General features: G+C 35.1%; 1 protein-coding gene across 12 annotated transcripts in view; it reads left to right on the top strand.

The window, feature by feature from the left end:
* RALGAPA1 (Ral GTPase activating protein catalytic subunit alpha 1) overlaps positions 1-25,548 on the top strand; it is a 207,685-nt gene that overhangs the window by 133,398 nt on the left and 48,739 nt on the right. For all 12 annotated transcript variants that reach the window (XR_008705596.1, XM_055556543.1, XM_055556538.1 and 9 more), the window contains 5 exons: positions 795-929; positions 1,319-1,502; positions 7,544-8,408; positions 11,091-11,162; positions 22,902-23,025. Coding sequence is in view for 11 of the 12 variants with exons in the window: in XM_055556543.1 (XP_055412518.1) it covers positions 795-929; positions 1,319-1,502; positions 7,544-8,408; positions 11,091-11,162; positions 22,902-23,025 (1,380 nt within the window). In the remaining variant the exon portion in view is untranslated. The remainder of the gene's footprint in view (positions 1-794; positions 930-1,318; positions 1,503-7,543; positions 8,409-11,090; positions 11,163-22,901; positions 23,026-25,548) is intronic.

Below are 25,548 nucleotides of genomic sequence, written 5' to 3'. Positions count from 1 at the left end.
AAAGTGGCATCCATCACTAGCATCAGGAATAAAGAAAAAGGCAGGATATTTGAAGAAAGATGAATTTCAGTTTTTAGTGTGTTCACTTAAGGAGTGATGCCCAAGTAGAGACCACCATCTGTATAACTAACGTAGTAAATTTGAGGCTGGAAACAAAATTATTGGCATTGTCAATACATGAGTTGTATTAAACTGGGAATATATGTGATCACTTAAGGAGAAGCTAAAGAGTAAGATAGGTTAGCAAAGTGTAACACCTTGAAGAGTAACAGTTAAAGAATAGGCAGAGAGGGAGTCCTAAGATAGTGACCTAGAGGGCTCCTGAGTTTTCCTCCTCTCTTGGACCTGTGGAAGATATAGCTACACATGGAGCAGTTCTCTCTGAGAGAAATCCAGAAACTAATCAAGTGACCTCTACACATCAAGTGACTGAGAAAATATCTACATCAAAAAATAGGTAGGAAAGGCTGTAGCACTCTTGTCATAAACCCCACTCCTAGCATAACTCCGTACAATCAGAAAACTCCCAACTCACACCCTGTCAGAGGAGAGAAGGGTTTAGAACATACATCTAGCACTCCACCGTTTAAGCCTGCCACCCAAGGAACAGATGCCAAATCACCTGGCTTGTACCTAGTTCCTCTTTCTCTTTTACGCTGGCTCTTCACAAAAGCTTACAGTGGGAGAATGGAAGAAAGTTCATTTGCTGTATATATTTTATACTTACAGATAATTTGAAGTTTGAATGTTCTGTTTTCTGGTTATACTGAGGATGTGGGGTTTTGTTGTTTCAGTTGGTGGTATCCTTACTTCTGTGTCTTCTGGATTGGATCATGGCCTTACCTCTTAAGACACTGCTCCAACCAGTCCATGCTACAGGAGCAGAAAATGATAAAATAGAAAAATCTGTCCTTAACTGTATTTATAAGGTAAACTTTGCTTTATTATTTATTTGATAACCAAGGATTTTTGAAACCTAAAGAATTAATATTTCTTAGTATTGCATTTTTCATTGTTTTAGATCTAGAAATTTTCTAAGAACATAGATTTATCTTACAGTACCTATGGATAATTAAAAAGTACTTCTTACAAGACTGTTTCACTGCAAATTTTTGAAAAGTGAAATCTTTGTTGAGTGTGAGAATCAGTAGTTAAATATTGCTCATTCTTTTTAAGAAAAATTTTACCTTGATTGAAAAGCTGTGTTTAAATATTTAAAAATGTTGTCAGGTTCTTGAATTAGCAGTTGTTTTCTCCTTTTACCTTTATTTTCACTGAAAAGGAAAATTTGGTATGTTTTTTCCCCCTGTATTTGCAGGTATTACATGGGTGTGTTTATGGAGCTCAGTGTTTTAGCAATCCGAGGTATTTTCCAATAAGCCTTTCTGATTTGGCATCTGTAGATTATGATCCTTTTATGCATTTGGAAAGCCTAAAAGAGCCTGAACCTTTGCACTCTCCTGATTCGGAACGATCTTCTAAACTCCAGCCAGTAACAGAAGGTAAAATGAATTCTCTTCAGGACAGTATTGTTGTTTAGGTTCTGCCAGAGGCCTATGTAGAAATACTGGAAGGTAGTATGCCTTACTTTATAATTGTTTACCTTGCCATGTATATTATAACTAAAGTTCATTTTTAGTTTAAGAAATAACTTCAGATACACAAGTACTAAGATGATATGTGATGACACTCTCTTTATATTTATAGGTATTCTGATACTGATTAAGTTCTTTAACCATATAGTTTTTATTTCTGATTAAGTTCTTTAACCATACAGTTTTTATATTCAGTGAGTTTACTATCTGAGATAAGGAAATATGTAGACAAATAACCTTATGATATGACTACATATAAAAATAAAAGTACATCCAAGACGCAGGGGTATAGTATGATGGAGGGAACTCAAACCCAGTGTTCTGTGACAACCTAGAGGGGTGGGAGGTGGGAGGGTAGTTCATCAGGGAGGGGACATATGTATACCTACGGCTGATTCATGTCGATGTATGGCAGAAACCAACACGATATTGTAAAGCAATTATCCTTCAATTAAAAATAAAAAAAAGATGCAGGGGTAGCCCAGAGGAATCCTGCAATTATTGAAGAGTTTTAAGGAGGTGATATACATGGTAAAATTAGTATTAAGAGCTCTTTGAGAGTAGTATTTTAGGAGTCAGCAGACTGGCCCACACCTGCCACCTAAATACAGTTTTATTGAGACACATCCATGCTGTTCATTTATGTATCATTATGGCTGCTTTTGTGTAGTAATAGCAGTGTTGAGTAGTTTGGACAGAGAGAGCATGGCCCATAAAACCAAAGATAATTTACTCTCTGTCCTTTGCAGAAAAAGGGATTTGCTTGATCTCTAATATGTTAGATTGATTTTTAGGGAGGTTAATGCAGGATCAGAGACCAATCATGATGCTGTTGCAGTAGGAGAAACAAGAGTTGCTAAAGGGTTAAATTGATTATATCTTCCCCAAACTAAACCAAGAATATGAGAAAGTTTAGAGAATTAGGAAGGGAAATGAGAGCAGTATTAGAAATGATTTAACTTGGAGCACCTGTTGGATGTTCATGTGACTTAGTGTACATGCAGATCTACACCTTAGCAGAGAGGTCTTTGTTAGGAATAAGTATTTACGCGGATGTGTGTGTTCTGAGAAGAAAAGGTTGGAAAGGAAGGAAAACCAGGAAAGAGTAGTTTCTCAGAAACAGAAGAAAAAGATTTTTGAAAGACTGTCAAAGGTATTAAATGATAGAGATATTAAGTACAAAAAGACTGACAAATACATCTACTTCAGTTTCAGCAGAAAAGTAGGAGACAGAAGTGAATGGCTGTGGGTTAAAGAGCAAGCAGGGCTTAAGGAAGTAGAGCCATTTGTCAAAAGTGCTCTTTAAAAAGTCAAGAAAAATGATAAAACAGATAAGATTATTCAGGATTAAAGGAGTTTTAAAGACAAAAAGAGCTAAACTGAATTATAAGCTGAGAAAGAAAGTTGTAAGGGGTTCATTAACAGAGTGAAGTTCCTGAGAGCTAGAAAGTTTAGGTATTAGTATTAGCTCTTCTTCTGAAATCAGAAAGATGAAGAAAATTGAAATAAATTCAGAGGACTGACAGAAGTATTGAGGACCCAATAGAAAGGGGAAACCACACGTTTTGGTTACATCTCTCAACATTCAGTAAATTGGATCTGGCAGATAGACAAGGGAACGATGGCTTTCAGAATATTGGTATATGGTTTAATTATAGAATCTAGGGTTGGTGAGGATTGAACTGATGTTAGGAAATAGCTAATAAGCTGGAAGAAAGTAGAGGTGATCCTATGAATCAGAAAGTAGATGTGGTTGGTGATAAGAAGTTTGAGCAATGATTCTCAGCCTTGGCTACATATTACAATACTGATATTCTGGTCCCATCCATAAAGGTTTTGATATATTGATCTGGGATTCCTCAGACTTTTAAAACGTTGCAGGTGATTAATATCCAGCCAAGGTTGAGAACCGCTGAGCTTATCAGTATGTTAGGACAGTGGTTTATTAAATGAGTTTTTAAGCAGCAGACACTCTTCAGATACATTTCACAAGGAAGTCTACTTTGTAAAACTTAAAGTAGAGCTACAGTGAAGATTCGGCTGACTTCTCTCCCATTCATGTCTAAGAGCCCTCTCCAAGGGCTCTACAGAACAGAATTGGAAAGTCACTAGACTAGGAGGTTGTGGTTAGAGTATAAACTATTAAGGAAAAGTTTGATTTTTAAAGGTAGAATAGTTATAAATGATTAAAACATCCAGAATGTAGCCATGGTAATGGATTGATGATGTAAAATGCAAGTGAAGGTATAAAGTTACGTATCAAGGAAATACAGGGCTTGGGTTTTGAGTCAACCACAAATACCTAATAGTTTGTCTAGAACACATATGTACAAGTGAACTAGGAATGTAATAGAAATAATTCAGACAATAATTGATATAGGTGACTTATTTCTTTAGATTTGGCATAGTATAATACAGTGTTTATTTTACTTAAAAACAAAGTTAAATGAAAATATTCTTTCATTTTTGCATTTTTAAAGGTGTAAAATGATAAAACTTGGTTCAGGGAAATATAGTATATTTCTTAATCTGTGAAATAAATAGTTTACTTAATGCTTACTTACTAAAGGGGAAGTTTTAATGTATTTCATGTAAAATTTACTGTGCCGTTAACAGTCACTGTAAAAGAAAGGTGTAAAGATTTTAAACAGATGAGCTTTATATTGATACCAAATACTCCATGGGGTACTATTCTCTGAATGTATTAAAGTTGTTCCCTTTGGACTTTCTTAAAGGTATTAAGGACCAGATAAATGCAGAACCTTTTAGGAACAGCTGTGAGCTAACAGCAGGTGATTCTGTGGTCTGTAGTGACTACATGCTGAGGGTTTTGTTTTTTTTTTAATGTGGCAAAAATGGCTAATCATTGTGCCCTTGTCTAAGGCATGCATCATCATCTTCAAGTACTTTTTTGGCCAAAGATTTCTAAACAAACAGTGTCCCTAATAAGCTCAGTATTGGACTGAATAAGTCTGATTTGAAAACTATTGGCAGGAGTAGCAGTAATTATTAAATTTACTAAAGAATAAAGCAAGATAGTGAAGTTGGCTTTTTGTCAAATGGCAGTAGTCTTATTAGCAGAAAGTCATCATTTGCAGGGTCAGAGTGAAAGAAGGCTCCAAAGGATTCATTCTGTCTTAATTATAGTTTCACCTGTACATATTATGCAAAGCTAATATTTAAAGCATTTGCCAAAATTAACTTCCTCTGCATGTTCTGTTATAGTGCAGTGAATTGCAGCAGCTTTTTATGTCTTGCTGCTTTTGTGTGCCATAATAATCTGTAATTATGGGTTTGCCGCAAATGCTTGTAGGGTTTGTTTAATCTGACGATCTGAAAAGACAACCTTGAATAGACTTATTTAAATGAATGATAGTTACCCAAAGCATTAGAAGCGCTGATATCTTCATTTTGCATTTTCTCACAAGGCTAGTTATTTTAGAATTTCATTTTTAATTTCTAAATTAGAGAATTTCATGTTTTTTATATCTAGGTAGATATGTAGAAGATATGTATGTTCAATAGCTAATGATTCAAAATAAATCTAAGTAATCCTAACTGCCAAATTAATAAGTTGAGAGGTTTGGTTTTTTTTTTAATCTTTGTATATTTATAGATATCCTGAAATTAGAGAAGCAGTTTAGGAAAGAAAATGCTTTTACCAACTTCTGAAATCTAAGTTCATTTGTTAAATGTTCTTGGTGTTAGTAATTATGACATTTGTGAGCAAGCTCACTAAACTGCCTTCTCACTGTCTCTTTCCTTGAGGGGAGCATGTATGGAACAGACAGGACCTAGACTTAGGCTATTTCAGTTTTAGGGAAGGAGCTGGCTTATTCTTACAGTTTAGTTATAGGCAAGTTTGCAAAAGGAACTCATAAAACTGTTGTGACTTACAGTGCTCTCAAAATTGATTTGTATTGTTTCACTTATATCAGGCTTTATATATGAGTTTTCAATTCATCTTTACCAAAAACCCCCATGTTATCCTTAGAGAAAAATGGAGTTTAAGAAGTTTTATGTGACTTGTCCATGATCACAGAAGAAGCCAAAGTCAGAAATTCTTCTCTTTTCTGTAGTCCATTTCTATTAAATTACACTCTTCTGCTTCTTTAGAAATGTTCTGCAAAGAAGATTCACTGCCTAAATGAGTCACCTGTTTGTCACTCAAAAGGAAGAAAGGGGAAAAAAACTTTTCCTGCATAAACTTAATCATAATTTTCTGTTACTATTTAAAACATGGCTTAGTTTATTTATTTGTTTTTTCATGGCTTAGTTTAAATGAGCTTTTCCAGTTGATTTTGGCCATTTATTAATTTATGCTAAGTACTCTTTTTTGATTCTGTACACAGAAAAAAACTTTTGAATACGTTGTTTCTGTAACGTCAAAGTAATTTGCCAGAAGAAAAGGGCAGTTTAACGAAAGAGAAAAATACGGAGATTGAGTTGTGATAAGGATGAAAATAACACTGCCCCAGATACCTTCTGTGGCAAATCCCTGAACTTGTGAACCCATTTGTCTTCTTGTTCAAAATGAGAAGTATTGGCTAGTTTATCTGTAAAGCCCCTTACAGTGTGAACACTCTTTATATTCTAAGTCATAATTAGAGAAGCAAAAGCAGACACTAGATTCAGATTACCTGTTTCTCATCATTTAGCGGCATATCTTTTTGCTTTACCATAAGTCTTGAAAATGTAGGACTGAATTAAGATTAGTCATTTAGTTTGTTATCTAGTGTTAAAATAGCTCATTTTCAGAGCCAGCCCTAACTAGAATCAAAGAACAGCTCAATGAAATTGGAACTTTTTAAGTAAATTGAAGAATGTTTATATATACATATATGTAATAAAACTTGATTGATTATGGAAGAAGATTAAAATTTTGACAGTAACATTTCCAAATCAACAAAGTCCAAAGAAAATTGTTCTTTTTTATATTTGGAATAATGAAGAAGATGTTATTGGTATTAATGGCATAGCTGCTGACTTGTTGCTTACGCTTTGGCTGTACCGAGGGGTGTCAGTTCTGGATCTTCCAGGCTATAGCCTGGAATATATGACACTATTTGTCTCTCTTGCCTCTTTTTAAGTAATCATACCAACAATGTACAACTTAGTTCCCTTATGAACTTTCAAAAGTTGAGTTTACTCTTTTTCTTTCTCCCTTTACTCTCTGTGTTCTCTGTCTTCCTTCCACCCTCTCCTCCTTTTTCCTCTTCCTTCAGGTCCTGACATTAGGCACCTTGCCTCTTCAGGCCTCTTACTGCTGTATTCTTTCAGTTTTCTGTTTTTACCATTTCCTATGTTTTTTTTTTTTTAAGTTACTCATATAGATGTACTCCTTACCTGTTTACTGCCTTAGAAAAATAGGCAAGCCATAAATATTTTTCCTTTAAAGTTTCCTTGGCATATGCCGGCTACACTGACTCACTGTTTAAATTGATCCTGACTCCTGAAGTTTAGTTGAAAGATATCTTTTCTCTGACACTTGTACATCATCCATATAAGCCATAGTTAAATGACATTTAAGGCATGTTACAAACTATGTCTCTGTATCTCCTGATAAGATAAGAAACTTATCAGTTGGATTTCGTTGACTTTTTAATCTGGGAGCAAAACTATTTCACATGATTTAAAACACTTTTGAACCTTCTTTGAAGGTATGATGTACATTTAAGGGCCTCAATTTAAATTATTAATACGAATCCCTAAGCAAAATTTTCAAAAAGGGCTTTCTTACAAAAATAAACAAAACTTTATCTGAGTAGTTTTCTTCTTATTTGCCATCATTCTTGTAGTTCATATGCTACATTGAAAATATTTGCTCTGATATTTGAATGTGATTTTGATAATGTGATGGAATCCCTATTTGCTGTCTGTTTCATTGTTATATGACTCTCTAGGAAGCAGCAGTATTCTCACTCACTTATATTTTTGTTTATTCCTAGTGAAAACTCAGATGCAGCAAGGATTAATCTCCATAGCTGCCCGCACTGTTATTACACATCTGGTGAATCACTTGGGCCACTATCCAATGAGTGGTGGTCCTGCTATGTTAACAAGTCAGGTGTGTGAGAATCACGACAATCATTACAGTGAAAGCACTGAACTTTCCCCGGAACTCTTCGAGAGTCCAAATATTCAGTTTTTTGTGTTAAACAATACAACCTTAGTGTCCTGTATCCAGATCAGAGCTGAAGAGAGTATACCTGGAGGAGGTTTATCTGCTGGTCTTGCATCAGCCAATTCAAATGTCAGAATTATAGTACGTGATCTTTCTGGAAAATATTCATGGGATTCTGCCATCCTGTATGGACCACCTCTTGTAAGTGGTCTGTCAGAACCTACATCTCTCGTACTTTCCTTGTCTCACCAAGAGAAGCCAGAAGAACCTTCTGCATCTAATGAATGCTTAGAAGATATAACAGTTAAAGATGGGATTTCCCTCCAGTTTAAAAGAAGTTTTAGAGAAACTGTACCAACTTGGGACACAATAAGAGATGAAGAAGATGTTCTTGATGAGCTTTTGCAGTATTTAGGTGTAACCAGTCCTGAATGCTTACAGAGGACTGGAGTCTCACTTAATATTCCTGCTCCACAGCCTGTGTGCATTTCTGAAAAACAGGAGAATGATGTTATTAATGCTATCCTTAAGCAGCATACAGAGGAAAAAGAATTTGTTGAGAAACACTTTAATGACTTAAACATGAAAGCTGCAGAACAAGATGAACCAACACCTCAGAAACCTCAGTCAGCATTTTATTATTGCAGATTGCTTCTTAGTATATTGGGAATGAATTCCTGGGACAAAAGGTAAGGCTAAAGGACAGGTTTTTCCTTTTTTAAAAGAAATATTAGTCTTATTCATTTTATGATCAGCATTTTAGTCTCCATTCTTTCCCTCACTAAATTTTACCTACCGGTTAGTTCTTTGACCAGTAGGCAGATCTTTTTTTTTTTAGTCCACAGAGTCATAATCAGGTTTCAGAGGAATAAGAAGATAATTGAATGTAATGAATTAACTCTAACATTCTCATAATGACTCGTATACCTATCTGACTTAGAACACATAGCTCAAATAATTGAGAAAAATCTTTTCTCCAACCTTAATGTAAGCTAATAGGAAAAACTTTTTTCTCACAACACTTCTGACACCAAATGTGTGAGTTTCTCACACCAGGCAGTTTCAGCAATACCTGGAGTTACCACAGACAAGAGTTTAGACTGATGAGATTGCCCTCTACTTCAGACACCAGTTGAAAGTCGAGGGAAATCAGGGGTTCCCACAACCCCCTTCTTGGATTTGATAATTAATTATAATGACTCTTAAAACATTTACTTAGGTTTATCAGTTTGTTATAAAGGACAATTAAAGGATAAAGATGAGCAGCCAGATGAAGAGGTATGTGGAGTAAAGTCTGAAAGGATTCCAAGTGTGGAAATTCTGTCCCTGTGGAGTTGGAGTATGCCACCCTCCCAGCACATTGAATGTCTTCAGCCAGGAAGCTCTCTGAATCCCGTTGTCAAGGGATTTTTATGGAGGTCTTACCGTGTAGGCATGATTGATTATTAACTCAATTCTCTAGTTCTTCTCTTTCCCCAGAGGCAGGGCTGAAAGTTTCAAGCTTGCTCTTTCTGGTGGCTTACCCTTTCTGGTGATGAAGCACCATCCTGAAGTTAACGAGACCACCACCAAGAGTTACCTTATTAGAACAAAATTAAAAGGAAACTCCAGAGGTTTTAGGTAGTCAGTGTAAGACCCTACTGTCACCTCCTATACTCAGGAAATTACAAGAGTTTTAGGAGCTCTGTTTGAGGAATTGGGGACACAGCCCCAGTGTATATTTCTTACTGTGTCATATAAGCCTATATTTTTTTATTTTTTAGGCAAACAGTGATACGATACTTTCTTGTTTGTATCAGAGAAATTAACTCAGGATTTAGCATCAAATCACAAAAAGAATTTAGATTTCATCTTTTTTAATGTTATTTAATTTTGTTTTCTTTCATGCATATTGCAAAACCTCATTAAAAACTTGCAGTACACACAGAGTTTTGTAGGAAGTTAAGTAGGAGTTAAATGAAAAGGCATGAGACTTAAATCAGAAGATCCAGGTTAGAGAAATGTAAACTTTGAGCCTCCATCCACAGTCTGCAGATTGAGGAAATAACTCCTACCTCACATGATGGTGAGAATTAAATTAGACAATGTATATAAAATAGTAAAACTGTACACTATACAAGTATAAGCTGTAACTGCAAACTGTACAAGTATAAGCATTATTAGCATACATTTATTTTTTAAATTTCTGTGATACTAAAAGCTGTAGGGAAGTGAAATGTTTTTATATGTATAATATATTGTTTTTGTTCAATTTATAGTAGGGCAGCTCAGATATAACTGGATGAATAAATCTTAAAGTAATTCAAACGTATGTGAAGCATTGAATTGGAATTCTACTTGCTTACCTAGTGTTTATAATCTTACTTGGTTTAAATACTTCCATGTATTAAATTTCCATTTCCATTTCCCATAAATGCCTTATGGGAAAGCAAGATTATATCAGGAACACAATTTGGTATGTCCAGTACAGGTAATTGCTACTAATTTAAATTTCTTCTACTCTCTTTTCGGAGAAGGCAATGGCACCCCACTCCAGTACTCTTGCCTGAAAAATCCCATGGACAGAGGAGCCTGGTAGGCTGAAGTCCATGGGGTCGCTAAGAGTCAGATACGACTGAGTGACTTCACTTTCACTTTTCACTTTGCTGCATTGGAGAAGGAAATGGCAACCCACTCCAGTGTTCTTGCCTGGAGAATCCCAGGGACGGGAGAGCCTGGTGGGCTGCCATCTGTGGGGTCGCACCGAGTCGGATGCGATTGAAGCAACTTAGCAGCAGCAGCAGCAGCTACTCTCTTTTGCTGTGCAGTGGCCCATGTATTGTTTCTTGAGAAAAAGAAGGGAAGCTCTATTTTACTTTCATGAATGTAATTTATACATATTCAGCACCTGTTTTATGTATTTGGTAAAATTTACACACTGGTTTGTAGTGTAAAAAAATACATATAATGTAAAACAAGAAAGAAATTCCATCTGGATTACATATCCCTATCTGGTAAAGAGTTAGATTTTGTGAAATATTTCTCATGAAGGACAACTTTCTCACACATTTTTATGAAACTCTTGAGAAGGAACCCACAAAGTGCTTTTATCCATTTTTCTGAATATGAGTTTGGGAAACTCACAGCATCTGCAAGGAGGCATTTACATGGTCAAGAGATAATGATCCACAAGCAGAAATGTATGAGGGACTCAGTAGAAATAATGACATGTATTCTTTACATTTTTTTTAGGGTCTTTTCTCCTTTGTGTTAGAAGTATGAAAAGGCAAGAAAAGTGTAAGAATTGTATGAGTAGAGTGGAAAGTATTTCCAGGACTGTCATGTCATTCACTGCAAAGATGATGAAAATGTTTATAAATCTCTCTATTTAGGAGGAGTTTTCATCTACTGAAGAAAAATGAAAAACTACTTAGAGAACTTAGGAACTTGGACTCAAGACAGTGGTAAGTCGTTGAGAAATTTTCAAGTCTGTATCTAGCACCTCAGCTGTTTCTATTCATAATGTGAATAATAATGTATTGTTGAATTATAAATTTCTGAACACAAACTTTTTTCACTTATACATATCTTAGAAATAATAAGCATTTTAAAAAATGTACAGCTACATTTAAATGTTTGGTATCTTTGGATTATTTATATCTTTTTATATACTTCAGAATCATCTTTTGAGTTGAATAAATCTGATTGAACCTATAAAATGTCCTTTAGTTTCCCCATACTTAGATATTCCCTTTTGATTATAAGAGGCCAAAGTGAAATGACTGGTGTATGTGTATAAGCTAGTAGCTACAAAAATATTAATGAAACGAAGAAGATGGAAATAGTTTGTTATATTGCTATAAACCTGATTTCTTTTTAAGACCTAGAATATATACCCATTTTTATATGGCTTTTGGTGTGAAAACCTTGTTATATCATTATTTTAATAATCTCTAGATTCCTGGTACTACAAAATATTACTTAACTGAAATTCCCATATGGTCAACTTACATATATGTACTACTTTCCTTTTTAGATTCCTAAAAATTTATGAATAGGTGCTTTTTGGCAGTATAACTAGAAAAACATTAGTAAAGCAACACTTTGGATGTTACCATTATTAAGAATGCTTATATTTCTGAAATTTGAAATCCACAACATCCTTAACATTCATTCACATTTCTTAACTGTCTCAACATCTTACTTGAGTGGTGTTTTATACTTTTGTGTCTACAGTTTTTGCTTTTCATGTTCTCCCAGTTTACCCACCCACCACTGATTCCACTTGCCTGCCTGTCAAGCAAATTCACATATTGTTAACCATTTTTAAAATGCCTTTTCTTACAACTTCAAAACTGTTAAGTTTATAGATATAGATATATATTTCTATAACCAATTCTTTAATCAGAATCATTCTTAACATCTCCTTTCTCTACTCCTAGGCAGCAGTACATTACTAGAGAAAATTATCAGACCAACATGATACAGGAAGTTACTGTAGATTCATGCATCTTTACTTGGACAATGCTATCTCTGTTATTTGGCAAATTTTTTATCCCTTGCTCACTTAAAGTAATTATTATAAACCATTTCTTTGTTCCTCAAGCTGTCAGTATAATCAAGTCATCTCTATATTCTGACCATTGAGAAACTAGTGTGTAACAAGGCATTCACCCTGCCATCACTATTCTGTAGGAATGCAAAGAAGATGATTCAGACCATTCCCACATCAAACACACATACCTTACATCTTTTTTTTAAATTTCTCTGTATTGAGCCATCTTCTCTTGCTCGTTTTCTTTGTCAGAAAAGCATTTTTTTTTTCTTTCTATGCTTCTGCTTCCTACCTTCTTAGTCTGCTCTAGGATCTTCAGAAAGTTATTCCTTCTTTATCTTGTATTTTTACTTCTCTTGCTCTAAGTTTGTTTGTTATGTGTTTAAAACAAAACTTTCCTCAGTTTTTATCCTTTCAAGCTATAGTACATCCCTTTCATGTTTATACTACCAGATTTATAAAAAAATACATAGTTTTTATTCATTTCCAGTCATTCTTGTTTTTCCTTGTTTTTAGCGTTCCTCAGAATAATTTTTTAAAATAATGTATGATTTCTTTGGCTATTACAGAAAATAGAAAAATAACACTATTGTTATTCATAAGACTATTGTTAACATTTCTTTATGTATTTCAGTCTTTCTTTTTGATAGACATATATATCATTTTTGTTTTACAAAATTGGTATCATAGTAATATGTAGTAAGTTATGTCTTTAAAAAAACTATATTGTAAGCATTTTTTTCAACCGTTTTGATATTCTTCAAAAAAAATATTTTTATGGCACCAAGTTATATGAATTTTTGACATGAGTTTTTATTTCTTCCCCTATGGTAGATTCCTAGAAATAGAATTCTTAGGTCAAGCATAAGAACTTATTTCAGGCCATATATATTATAAAATTGCTTTCCAGTAAGTACTGATTTCTAATCCCACCAACATTGTGTAACTGCAGCCTATTCAGCACAAGATATTAATCACATTTTCTTAATTTTTATAATTTGAGGGGCAGATCATGGTATTTTATTAACCTATAGTTTTTAAATACTAGTAAACTTAATATTTTTCATATATTTGTAAAAAATTTTGGATGTTTCCAAATTCCTCTTTAGGAACTAATTTTTATTAATTTTAAGAGCTCTTTTACATGTGTATATGTCTTAAGGATTAATTTTTGTGTTTATTGTGGGAGTTCTTCTAGTTCAGTTTTCAACATCTTTAGGTTGCTTAACATACAGGTTTTTCATTTTTATGTAGTAATTATTATCTCTCAGTCTTCTTTTTATAATTTCTGTATTTGTGCTTAGAGAGTTCTGTCTTAAAATCTGTCTTAATAGTTACATTTCCTTCTAGGTTTCTAAGTATTTATATTAATTTTTTATCCCATCTGGAATGTATTTTGATTTATGGAATGAGAAATGGAACTACATTGAATGTTGGAAAATAGTCTATTTCTATAATTTGTTATAGAATTTGTTAAAGACCATATGTTTCCCATTGACTTGATATCATCTTTATCAAATATTAAGCTGTTTCAAAGCTATCTGTTTATTGCTATTAATTTGTCAATTTTCTAGAGATGTTACTGTTTATTACAGCTTTATAATTTAGTATTTGATAGGATCAGTCGTCTTCCTCATTTCATCCAAACACATTCTTCTTTTTGTAGATGTTCTTACCTGTTTTTTCTTCCAGAGTTTTGTTAGAATTATGATGTTATTTTCCAGGGGGAAAAAATCCCATTGATATTTTGATTGGATTTGCAATAAAACTTTCCTGTGGAAAGAGGAAATACCCTTATTATCGTTATTCTTCCCATTCTGGCTCAGAGGGTAAAGCGTCTGCCTACAATGCGGGAGACCTGGGTTCGATCCCTGGGTCGGGAAGATCCCCTGGAGAAGGAAATGACAACCCACTCCAGTACTCATTCCTGGAAAATCCCATGGACTGAGAAGCCTGGTAGGCTACAGTCCATGGGGTCGCAAAGAGTCGGACACGACTGAGCAACTTCACTTTCACTTTCCCATTCATAATCATAGAATGTTTTTTTTATTTGTTCTGAGACCTGGACATTACTTTTAGGGGTATATTTTACTTTTGTGTTGCATATTCTGAGTAGAATCTTTCCCCTCACTCTTTTTCTGTCCAAATACCTTAATGAATTCTCTTACTGATTTTATTTTATTTTTTGCCATTACCAAAGCATGAATTTATTTATTTATTTATTTTAATATAAATTTATTTATTTTAATATAAATTTATTTATTTTAATTGGAGGCTAATTACTTTGCAGTATTGTAGTGGTTTTGCCATACATTGACATGAATCTGCCAGGGGTGTACATGTGTTCCCCATCCTGAACCCCCCTCCCACCGCCCTCCCCATTCCATCCCTCTTGGTCATCCCAGTGCACCCTGGGATGACTCTTATTGATTTTAAACATTTTATAGTTGTCTCACTCTTAGGATTTGTTTAGGTGTGTAATCATTTTATGCAAATCATCTTTCAAAAAGTAATGACAAAAAAAAGGTTATGCTTTCTTTTGCTTATATCATCATGTCTTACTGCACTGACTAAAACTTTCACTACAGTTTTAAATAGCTATTATAGGAAGACTGGTCATCCCTGTCTTTTCTACTTTTAATAGAAATGACTCTTCTATTTAATCCTTAAGTAAAATATTGGTTATTAGTTTGAAATAGATTATTTTTATCATGCTGAAAAAGTAGCTTGTTTCCTATGAAATTTCATAATGAACAGATGTTAAATGTTGTCGGAATCCTTTTCAGCATCAATTTAAGTTTTCATATATTTTTATTTATTTTGCATTCAACCTTTGCTTTCTTATCTATTTGATACATATTAATTAGATTGTTTATATTAAATAATTCTTGAATTCTTGGGATAAACCTTCCTAGGTCCTGTGACTTCTTGCTGGGTTAAATTTACTAGAATTTCATATTTAATTAGGGCATGGTTCATCTGTTAGAATATTTTAGTTAAATTTTTGTCCTCATATTTTTAAAATTAATGTTACAGCCAGATTCATGAAATGAATATTCAGTTCAGTTCAGTCGCTCAGTCACGTCTGATTCTTTGCGACCCCATGAACCCCAGCACGCCAGGCCTCCCTTTCCATCACCAAATCCCAGAGTTCATGCAAACTCATGTCCATTGAGTCAGTGATGCCATCCAACCATCACATCCTCTGTAGTCCCCTTCTCCTCCCACCTTAATCTTTCCCAGCATCAAGGTCTTTTCAGATGAGTCAGTTCTTCGCATCAGGTAACCAAAGTATTGAGTTTCAGCTTCAACATCAGTCCTTCCAAGAACACTCAAGACTGATCTCCTTTAGGATGGACTGGTTGGATCTCCTTGCAGTCCAGGGGACTCTCAAGAGTCTTCTCCAATACCATAGGTCAAAATCATCAACTCTTCAGCACTCATCTTTCTTTATACTCCAACTCTCACATCCATACATGACTAATGGAAAAACCATAGCCTTGACTAGACGGACCTTTGTTGGCAAAGTAATGTCTCTGCTTTTCAATATGCTGTCTAGGTTGGTCATAACTTTCCTTCCAAGGAATAAGCATCTTTTAATTTCATGGCTGCAATCACCATCTGCAGTGATTTTGGAGCCCCCCAAAATAAAGTTTGACACTGTTTCCACTGTTTCCCCATCTATTTGCCATTAAGTGATGGGACCAGATGCCATGATCTTAGTTTTCTGAATGTTGAGCTTTAAGCCAACTTTTTCACTCTCCTCTTTCACTTTCATCAAGAGGCTCTTTAGTTCTTCTCTTTCTGCCATAAGGGTGGTATCATCTGCATCTGAGGTTATTGATATTTCTCCCAGCAATCTTGATTCCAGCTTGTGCTTCTTCCAGCCCAGCATTTCTCATGATGTACTCTGCATAGAAGTTAAATAAGCAGGCTGACAATATACAGCCTTGAAGTACTCCTTTTCCTATTTGGAACCAGTCTGTTGTTCCATGTCCAGTTCTAACTGTTGCTTCCTGACCTGCATACATATTTTTCAGGAGGCAGGTCAGGTGGTCTGGTATCCGCATCTCTCTCAGAATTTTCCAGTTTATTGTGATCCACACAGTCAAAGGCTTTGGCATAGTCAATAAAGCAGAAATAGGTGTTTTTCTGGAACTCTCTTCTTTTTTTGATGATCCAGCAGGTGTTGGCAATTTGATCTCTGGTTCCTCTTCCTTTTCTAAAACCAGCTTGAACATCTGGAAGTTCACAGTTCATGTATTGCTGAAGCCTGTCTTGGAGAATTTTGAGCATTACTTTACTAGTGTGTGAGATGAGTGCAATTGTGTGGTAGTCTGAGCATTCATTGGCATTGCCTTTCTTTGGTATTGGAATGAAAACTGACCTTTTCCAGTCCTGTGGCCACTGCTGAGTTTTCCAAATTTGCTGACATATTGAGTGTAGCACTTTCACAACATCATCTTTCAGGATTTGAAATAGCCCAACTGGAATTCCATCACCTCCACTAGCTTTGTTTGTAGTGATGATTTCTAAGGCCCACTTGACTTCCCATTCCAGGATATCTGGCTCTAGGTGAGTGATCACAGCATTGTGATTATCTGGGTCATGAAGGTCTTTTTTGTACATTTCTTCTGTGTGTTCTTGCCACCTCTTCTTAATATCTTCTGCTTCTGTCAGGTCCATACCATTCCTGTCCTTTACTCAGCCCATCTTTGCATGAAATGTTCCCTTGGTATCTCTGATTTTCCTGAAGAGATCTGTAGTCTTTCCCATTCTATTGTTTTCCTCTATTTCTTTGACCTGATCACTGAGGAAGGCTTTATCTTTGCTAGCTAGTCTTTGTGCATTCAAATGGGTATATCTTTCCTTTTCTCCTTTGCTTTTCACTTCTTTTCACAGCTATTTGTAAGGCCTCTTCAACCAGCCATTTTGCTTTTATGCATTTCTTTTTCTTGGGGATGGTCTTGATCCCTGTCTCCTGTACAGTGTCACAAACCTCCATCTATAGTTCATCAGGCTCTCTGTCTATCAGATCTAGTCCCTTAAATCTATTTCTCACTTCCACAGTATAAATCGTAAGGGATTTAATTTAGGTCATACATGAATGGTCTACTGGGTTTTCCCTCCTTTCTTCAGTTTAAGTCTGAATTTGGCAATAAGGAGTTCATGATCTGAGCCACAGTCAGTTCCTGGTCTTGTTTTTGCAGACTGTATAGAGCTTCTCCATCTTTGGCTGCAAAGAATATAATCAGTCTGATTTCGGTGTTGACCATCTGGTGATGTCCATGTGTAGAGTCTTCTCTTGTGTTGTTGGAAGAGGGTGTTTGCTATGACCAGTGTGTTCTCTTGGCAAAACTCTATTAACCTTTACCCTGCTTCATTCTGTACTCCCAAGGCCAAATTGGCCTGTTACTCCAGGTGTTTCTTGACTTCCTACTTTTGCATTCCAGTCCCCTGTAATGAAAAGAACATCATCTTTGGGTGTTAGTTCTAAAAGGTCTTGTAGGTCTTCCCAGACCCGTTCAACTTCAGCTTCTTCAGTGTTACTGGTTGGGGCATAGTCTTGGATTACCGTGATATTGAATGGTTTGCCTTGGAAATGAACAGATATCATTCTGTTGGTTTTTGAGATTGTATCCAAGTACTGCATTTTGGACTCTTTTGTTGACTGTGATGGCTGCTCCATTTCTTCTAAGGGTTTCTTGCCCACAGTAGTAGATATTATGGTCATGTGAGTTAAATTCACCCATTCCAGTCCCATTTTCGTTCGCTGATTCCTAAAATGTCGACGTTCACTCTTGCCGTCTCCTGTTTGACTTCTTCCAATTTGCCTTGATTCATGGACCTAACATTCCAGGTTCTTATGCAATATTGCTCTTTATAGCATTGGACCTTGCTTCTATCACCAGTCACATCCACAACTGGGTGGTGTTTTTGCTTTGGCTCCATCCCTTCAATCTTTCTGGAGTTATTTCTCCACTGATCTCCAGTAGCATATTGGGCACCTGCTGACTTGGGGAGTTCATCTTTCAATGTCCTCTCTCTTTTTGCCTTCATACTGTTCATGGGGTTTCTCAAGGCAAGAATACTGAAGTGGTATGCCATTCCCTTCTCCACATTTTGTCAGAACTCTCCACCATGACCCATGGGTCGCCCTACATGGCATGGCTTAGTTTCATTGAGTTAGACAAGGCTGTGGTCCATGTGTTTAGATTGGTTAGTTTTCTGTGATTGTGGGTAACACAGAGTTACTGGTATTATTTTTATATTGTATCATTGTGTTACATTTGTTAAAATGATGACCCAACATTGATATGCTATATTAACTGAATTTTATGTTAGAGTTCACTCTTGGCATTGTATATTGTATGAGATAATGAAATTTAACAAATGTATAATGACACATGTACACCATTCGGGCTCAGCAGTTAAGAATCCACCTGCAATGCAGGAGACACAAGAGTTGTGGGTGGGATGATCACCTGGAGGAGGGCATGTCCGCCCACTCCAATATTCTTGCCTGGAGAATCCCATGGACAGAGGAGCCTGGTGGGCTATAGTCCATGTGGTCACAAAAGAGTCAGACACAAATGAAGCGACTGAGTGCACATACCCCATTACAATATAACACAGAATAGTTTCTGCCCTAAAAACCTCATGAGTATTATATCCTCTAAAAATCCAATACTGTCGTCTGTTCTCTCTCTCTTTTTTTTTTTTTTTACCATCTATCTGTTCTCTCTTTAAATGTTCTTTTCTCCTGGCTTCAAAAGTCATGTTAAAATTACCTTGTTCTAAAATAAAATTTTTATTTTATTCCTTAGTGACTTCCCAATGCCTGATCAGATTCTTTAGAACTCAGGCCATACCAGCCAATCTTGGCTATTCATGGTTGCTTTACATTACCTTATGCTTTTCTATTTCTTGGCTGCTGCTAAACGACTTCCATTCTCATATATTGCTGGAGTATATGGAGGACATGTTCACTGAGACTGCATAGATTCTCTTTTTGATATTATATGCCAAATGAACACATGACATTTATTTTGCTTTTTTATAGGAATTAAATAATGAAACCACTTCCCTTTCTTCTTCTGACATAATGGGTTCAAGTAAAAATTCATTCTAATTATGTGATAGACAGTAAGGCAACTTTGAGCTTCTTCTTAAGCCAAGAATCTGAAAACAAACCTGATTATTTATCTTCAGGATTAGGAAGAAAGAAAATGAAAAGATACTTTCTTTATAGTCTTATCTCTTCAACCATTTATATATCTCTGTTTTCTTTGACTAGATTAACTCATTCCTATTCTGCATGGTTGAACTACCATATTTTTGAATTTCAAATCTCAATTATTTTTATCATTCTTTCTATTGCAATGTATATATAAGGAATCAAGAGTGCTTGTAACTTAGCATATTTCACTTTTAATTTTCCAATAGTAAGCTCATAATATTTTGCCAGTACTGGACTTACAGAATATTTGTGCCAACAAGTTCACTAAACTCATTTTTTTCTAATCTTTTTTACTTCATTCACTGTTGTGGTACATAATAATTTAATGGCAATCTGATACATACCAAGCATTTTAGTAGAAGTAGTAAGTAGAAAAATAAGGAATGGTGAAAAATTAACATCTGATTTTAAAGGGCAGGTAAAGTCTCCTTCATATTAGAGGCCTGCAGTCCATGGAGTTGCAAAGAGTCAGACACGACTGGGTGACCAAACAACAACAAGCTCTACTTTTACAAATTTTAAAAAGACCATAGATAATATAAAGTGATTCCTCTTTTACTTTTGCATTTTAAAGATTTATTTTCTAAATTTTCCTATTTGGCACATGTATTTCTCTTTTTGACTTAGTAATAGGTGAACATTTCTATATAACTCTGCTCAACTTTATTAATTATGATTTATGAGTTCTAGCTGATAGCCCTTTACCTGGAATATTGATAACACTGAGAGAGAGTCCCCTTTCTGCCAGGATCAGAATTTACACATACTTCCAACTTAAATGTACTTCATACTTCCAACTTAAACTCTAACATCTTTCTTGAGATGTAATTCACATACCATAAGGTTCACTCAAAGTGTGCATGTTTTTAGTATATTCATAGACAGCTCTCACAGCAATTTTAGAGTATTTCCTTCAATAGAAACATTGTTCCCACTACTAGTCATTCTCCATTACCCCTGAACACTACCCCCTACTCACCAGCTGTAGACAACATTTGTCTACTTTCTTTCTCTATAGATTTGCCTATTCTGGATATTTAATATAATAGGAATCAAACATATGTGGTCTTTTGTGAGGGCTTTTTAGCACTGTGTTTTCAGAATTCATCTATGTTGCAGCATGTGTCAGCACGTCATTTCTTCTTATCCCTGAATAATACTCATTTGTGAATATACTACATTTTGTTCATTCATAAATTGATGGACATTTGCATTAGTTTCACTTCTTGGCTGTTATGAATAATCCTGCTATGGACATTCATGTCGTTTTTTACATGGACGTTTTATAGTTCTGTGAACTTTTTAATAAGATTTTTATCATTTTAGACCATGTATTTAGGGTCTGTAATGCTTTTTAATTTTTGTATATGGTGTGAGGTAAGATTCCAACTTTATTCTTTTGCATTTCAGATATCCAGTTCCCTCAGCACTATTTGTTGAAAAGACTAATTTTTTTGTCCAATTGAATTGGCTTGGCCCTGTTGCAGAAAGCCTTTTCTGTCCATTAAAAAATGATACAAATGTTTATATTTTATAGCAGCACTATTCATAACAGTCAAGAAGTGAAACTAACGCAAATATCCAACAACTTATGAATGAATAAACAAAATGTACATTTACAAATGCAGTATTATTCAGGGATAAGAAGAAATGAAGTGCTGAGCAACATAGATGAATTTTGCAAACACTGTGCTAAAAATCCTGTCACAGAAGACCACAAATATATGTCTCTGCTATAGTAATACCACGGGCTTCCCTGGTGGCTCACATAGTAAAGAATCTGCCTGCATTGCAGGAGACTCAGGTTCGATCCTTGGGTTGGGAAGATCCCCTGGAGAAATGAATGGCTGCCTACTCCAGTATTCTTGCCTGGAGAATTCCAGGGCAGAGGCACCTAGCAGGCTACAGTCCAGGGGATCACAAAGAATCGGCCAGGAGTGAACTACTTTCACTTCCATGATAGTACCACAGTCCATTGATTGCTATAGTTTTGTAGCAGGCTTAAAGGCTGGGAATTATGAGTCCTCTGACTTCATTCTTCTTTTTCAAGATTATTTTGACTATTTGGAATTTTTGCATTTTCTTGTGAATTTTAGAATTGGCTTATCAACTTCTACAAAAAAAGGGAAGCTAGGATTTTGGTAAAAGTTGTATTAAATTTATAATCAATTTGGTAAATATTATAATAAGTTTCTAAGTCCATGAATATAGGATTTTTTTTTAAAGATCTTTACTTTTCTTCAACAACATTTTGTGGCTTTCAGAGTATTTAAGTTTTGTACTTTTGTTAGTACAAAATATTTTTGTTAAGCATTTTTATTATTGTGTATTTTTGATGCTATTATAAAAGAAATGGCTTTATTTTGTTTTTGGATTGTTCATTGTTTATAAAAGTACAGTTGGTTTTTTGTATGTTGATACTATATCGTAAATCCTTTCTGAAGTCATTTACTAGCTCTAATAGCTTTTTAGTCTTTATTGCTTGTACCATACAGATATGGGAATGGGGACAGACAAGTGGGGAGTAGGGAGACTTGTCAGATTAATGACATACATACACAGAATGGAAAAAAGAATCCCTTGTACCCAAACCAACCCCCACCTCACCCTAAGACTTCTCTCTGAACTACCTGTAACATTTTTATTTAAAAGTCTAATATAGCAACATCAGCCCTTTTGATTACTGTTTGCATAGCATCTTTTTCCATTTCTTTTACTTTCTACTTTGTGTCTTTGAATCAGAAGTACATTGGTAGTTGTTGTTTGCTTGAGTCATTTATTATCTTGGAAACCCAAATTTCATACAACAAGTTAGCTTTTAGGAGCATTTTTAATTTTAGGGAGAACTAAAACTAAAATGTCTCAGAAGTTGTCACTTATTTCATAAAGTTTTATAGTATTTATGTATGAATTTCTTACAAGTAATTTGGAGAAATGGATCATTTCTTACTCATCTCTTTACTCCTACTTAGCTTTAGTTCTAAAACACAGTCCCTCTGACTCTGGGATTCAGCTACATTGTACAACAGGCAGCTCCTCAGATGCTTTGTGTATTCACACCTATGTGTCTTTCCTGATACCTTCTCTTCTTCATCTGTCAAATCTTAGTTACCTTTACCAAACTTAATAGTACCTTCTGTTTTAAATTTCTGTCTAATTTCTCAGTCAAAAGTAATCATGCTTTTCTTCTGTTCAAATTACAATTTTGTAGCTTTCAGGATTTTTTACTTGTAGTTACTTACAATCTAAGTAACTATAGTAATCTAAGTAACTTATAGTTACTTATAATCTACTCTCTGTAGATTATAAGGTTTAATTCATTTTCATCTTTTTTATTGCTCCATATTTAGAAGTTTATTATTGGATAAATTAATGATTAAAAGAATGGTGGAATTTTTTGTTTTATAGCCGAGAGACACACAAGATTGCAGTATTTTATGTTGCTGAAGGACAAGAAGACAAACATTCCATTCTCACCAATACAGGAGGAAGTCAAGCATATGAAGATTTTGTAGCTGGTCTTGGTTGGGAGGTATTGTTTTTAAATTATATAAATATCATTTTATTTCTATTTGGAAGCAGCAGTTTTCTTTTTCCTTTTAGTTTACGTTAGAAGCATTATTTTAGGAGACTCAGCAACTTAACAATGGATTTGTTATTGTTTCTGCCTTATATCTCATCTACAAAGACAGCAGAATTGGGACTTAGGAAATCTTTTGACTGTTTTATCGTATAATATATTGTCAGAGTGTGCTAAACTCATAGACTTAAAAGATCCAGATTTTCCTCACAATTATGACCATTAGACTAGTGATCTTAAAATGAACGTATAAGTATGCTAGGACTGTCCCAAGGATTCTAACTAACCATGTTGGCATGGTTAGTTATGAGGAGATAAGTTTCTAATCCTCAACTTAACTAAAATTAATGTGTGAGAACCCTTCTACCAGTCTCTTGCCTCTCATTTTCTGTTCTTCATCTTTGTTAAAGTATACCTCTCACTCACCTGAGGCCTACATTGCCCTCTAAGGTTTGGTACCCAAAAAAGAGACAGTTCATTCAAGAGGGCATGTTCCTGAGAGAGAGTATCTCCAATCACAAAGCAGGAAATATTGGAAGGTGCTGCACTCTATGTCATGCTAGCAACCAATTCATGTCAAGGTTCCTGAACCAATTTGTCTGTGTTAATAATTATAGCTGGGAAGTGAGGTGTTTGTAATAGATTTGAATTAGTATGTTTATTTAAATTGTAAAATGGTGAGGCAGACATGTTCTAAGAGAAAATGAACTTGATGTGGCTGATTGATTTGTCATTAATAGCAGACATTTTATATATATTGGATCAGCAAAATTTGTGCTCTGAAATTTGATGAATATACATATATATTCATCATATATTAAAATTTTAATTCATATTTAAAATATATATAAATGGAGGAACCCACTTTAAAAATTTTTATTTTTAATTTATTCATTGTTGGTTGTGCTGTCTTCATTACTATATGTGGGCTTTCTCTAGTTGTGTCTAGCAGGGACTACTCTACATTGCGTTGCATGGGTTTCTCATTGCAGTGGCTTCTCTTGTTGTGGGCTCTAGGCACGTGGGCTTTAGTAATTGTGCTGTGAGGGGAAAATATATGTAAAGAACACATATATAGCTATAGTATACTGGAAATTGGACTTCCCATGTGGCTCAGTGTTAAAGAATCCGCCTGTAAATCAGGAGACATGGGTTCAATCTCTGGGTTGGAAATATCCCCTGGAGAAGGAAATGGCAACCCACTCCAGTATTCTTGCTTGGGAAATCCTATGGAAGAGGAGCTTTGCAGGCTACAGTCTATGGGGGGGTCGCAAAAGAGTCAGACACAACTTAGCAACTAAACACCACCACCACCAAGCAAATATTCGTGGCAATTATATTACAAACAGGGGAGGGTTAAAGGACATAAAGTGACATAGGGTTTCTGTGTTTCACTCAAACTGGTAAAATGACAACATCGGTAGACTGTAATAAGGTATGTTTCATATAATAAATACCAAGAAAAACCAGTAAGAAACATATAACAGAAGATACACTCAAAATGATAACTAAAATCAGAGTTCTAAAATATGTTTCAGGTAACCTGTAAGAGATAGAAAAATAAAACAGCAAATGTGCAGAGAACAAAAAAATTAAATGGTGAGCTTATGCTCTAATATATCTGTCATTACAGTAAATATTAATGATCTAAATATAACAATTAAAATTGGCAGAGTCGGGACTTCCCTGGTGCTCCAGTGGTTTAGAATCCACCTTCCAGTGCAGGAGAAGCAGGTTTGATGCCTGGTCAGGGAACTAGGATCCCATATATTGCAGGGCAGCTAAGCCCATACATGTGCTGCAGCTGCTGAGCCCACATGCTCTAAAGCCTGTATACCACCGCTTGAGAGAGAAGCCTGCAAACCACAGCAAAGAGCTAGCATGCTGCAGTGAAAGACCCAGCATGCCGAAAGATCCCATGTGCTTCAGCTGAGACCCAAGGCAGCCAAATAAATAGATGTTTGTTTTTTTTTCCCAAAAAATTGGGTGAATGGATTAAAGAACATGACTCACTTATATGCATTGTAAAAGAAACTCACTTTGAGTATAATAATATAGGCTGGTAGAAAGTAAATGGACAGAAAAAATTATATTGTGCAAATCTTAAAGCCAGAGTGACTGAATTTATATTAGATAAGGTAGGCTTCAGAGAAAATTATCAGAGATAAGGGACATTCTATAACAGTGATAAAAGGGTCAGTCCACTAAGAAGACTTAAAAATCCTAAACATATGTGCAGCAGACAACAGAACTGCAAAATATGTGAAGCAGAGCTGATAGAACCAAAAGAAGAAATAGGCAGATTCACAATTATAAATGGAAACTTTATCCCTCTCTCAACAACTGAGAGAAGTAGACAGAAAATCAGCAAGTATATAGAGGGTCTCAACACCACCAACAACCAATAGGACCTAATTAACATTTATATAAAACACTCCACCCAGCTATATCATAACATATTTTCAGTGTCTAAGG

The sequence above is a fragment of the Bubalus kerabau genome, chromosome 19 (assembly GCF_029407905.1).
Source record: "Bubalus kerabau isolate K-KA32 ecotype Philippines breed swamp buffalo chromosome 19, PCC_UOA_SB_1v2, whole genome shotgun sequence".
Taxonomy (NCBI): domain Eukaryota; kingdom Metazoa; phylum Chordata; class Mammalia; order Artiodactyla; family Bovidae; genus Bubalus; species Bubalus kerabau.
This window is presented reverse-complemented; position numbering and strand designations above follow the sequence as displayed.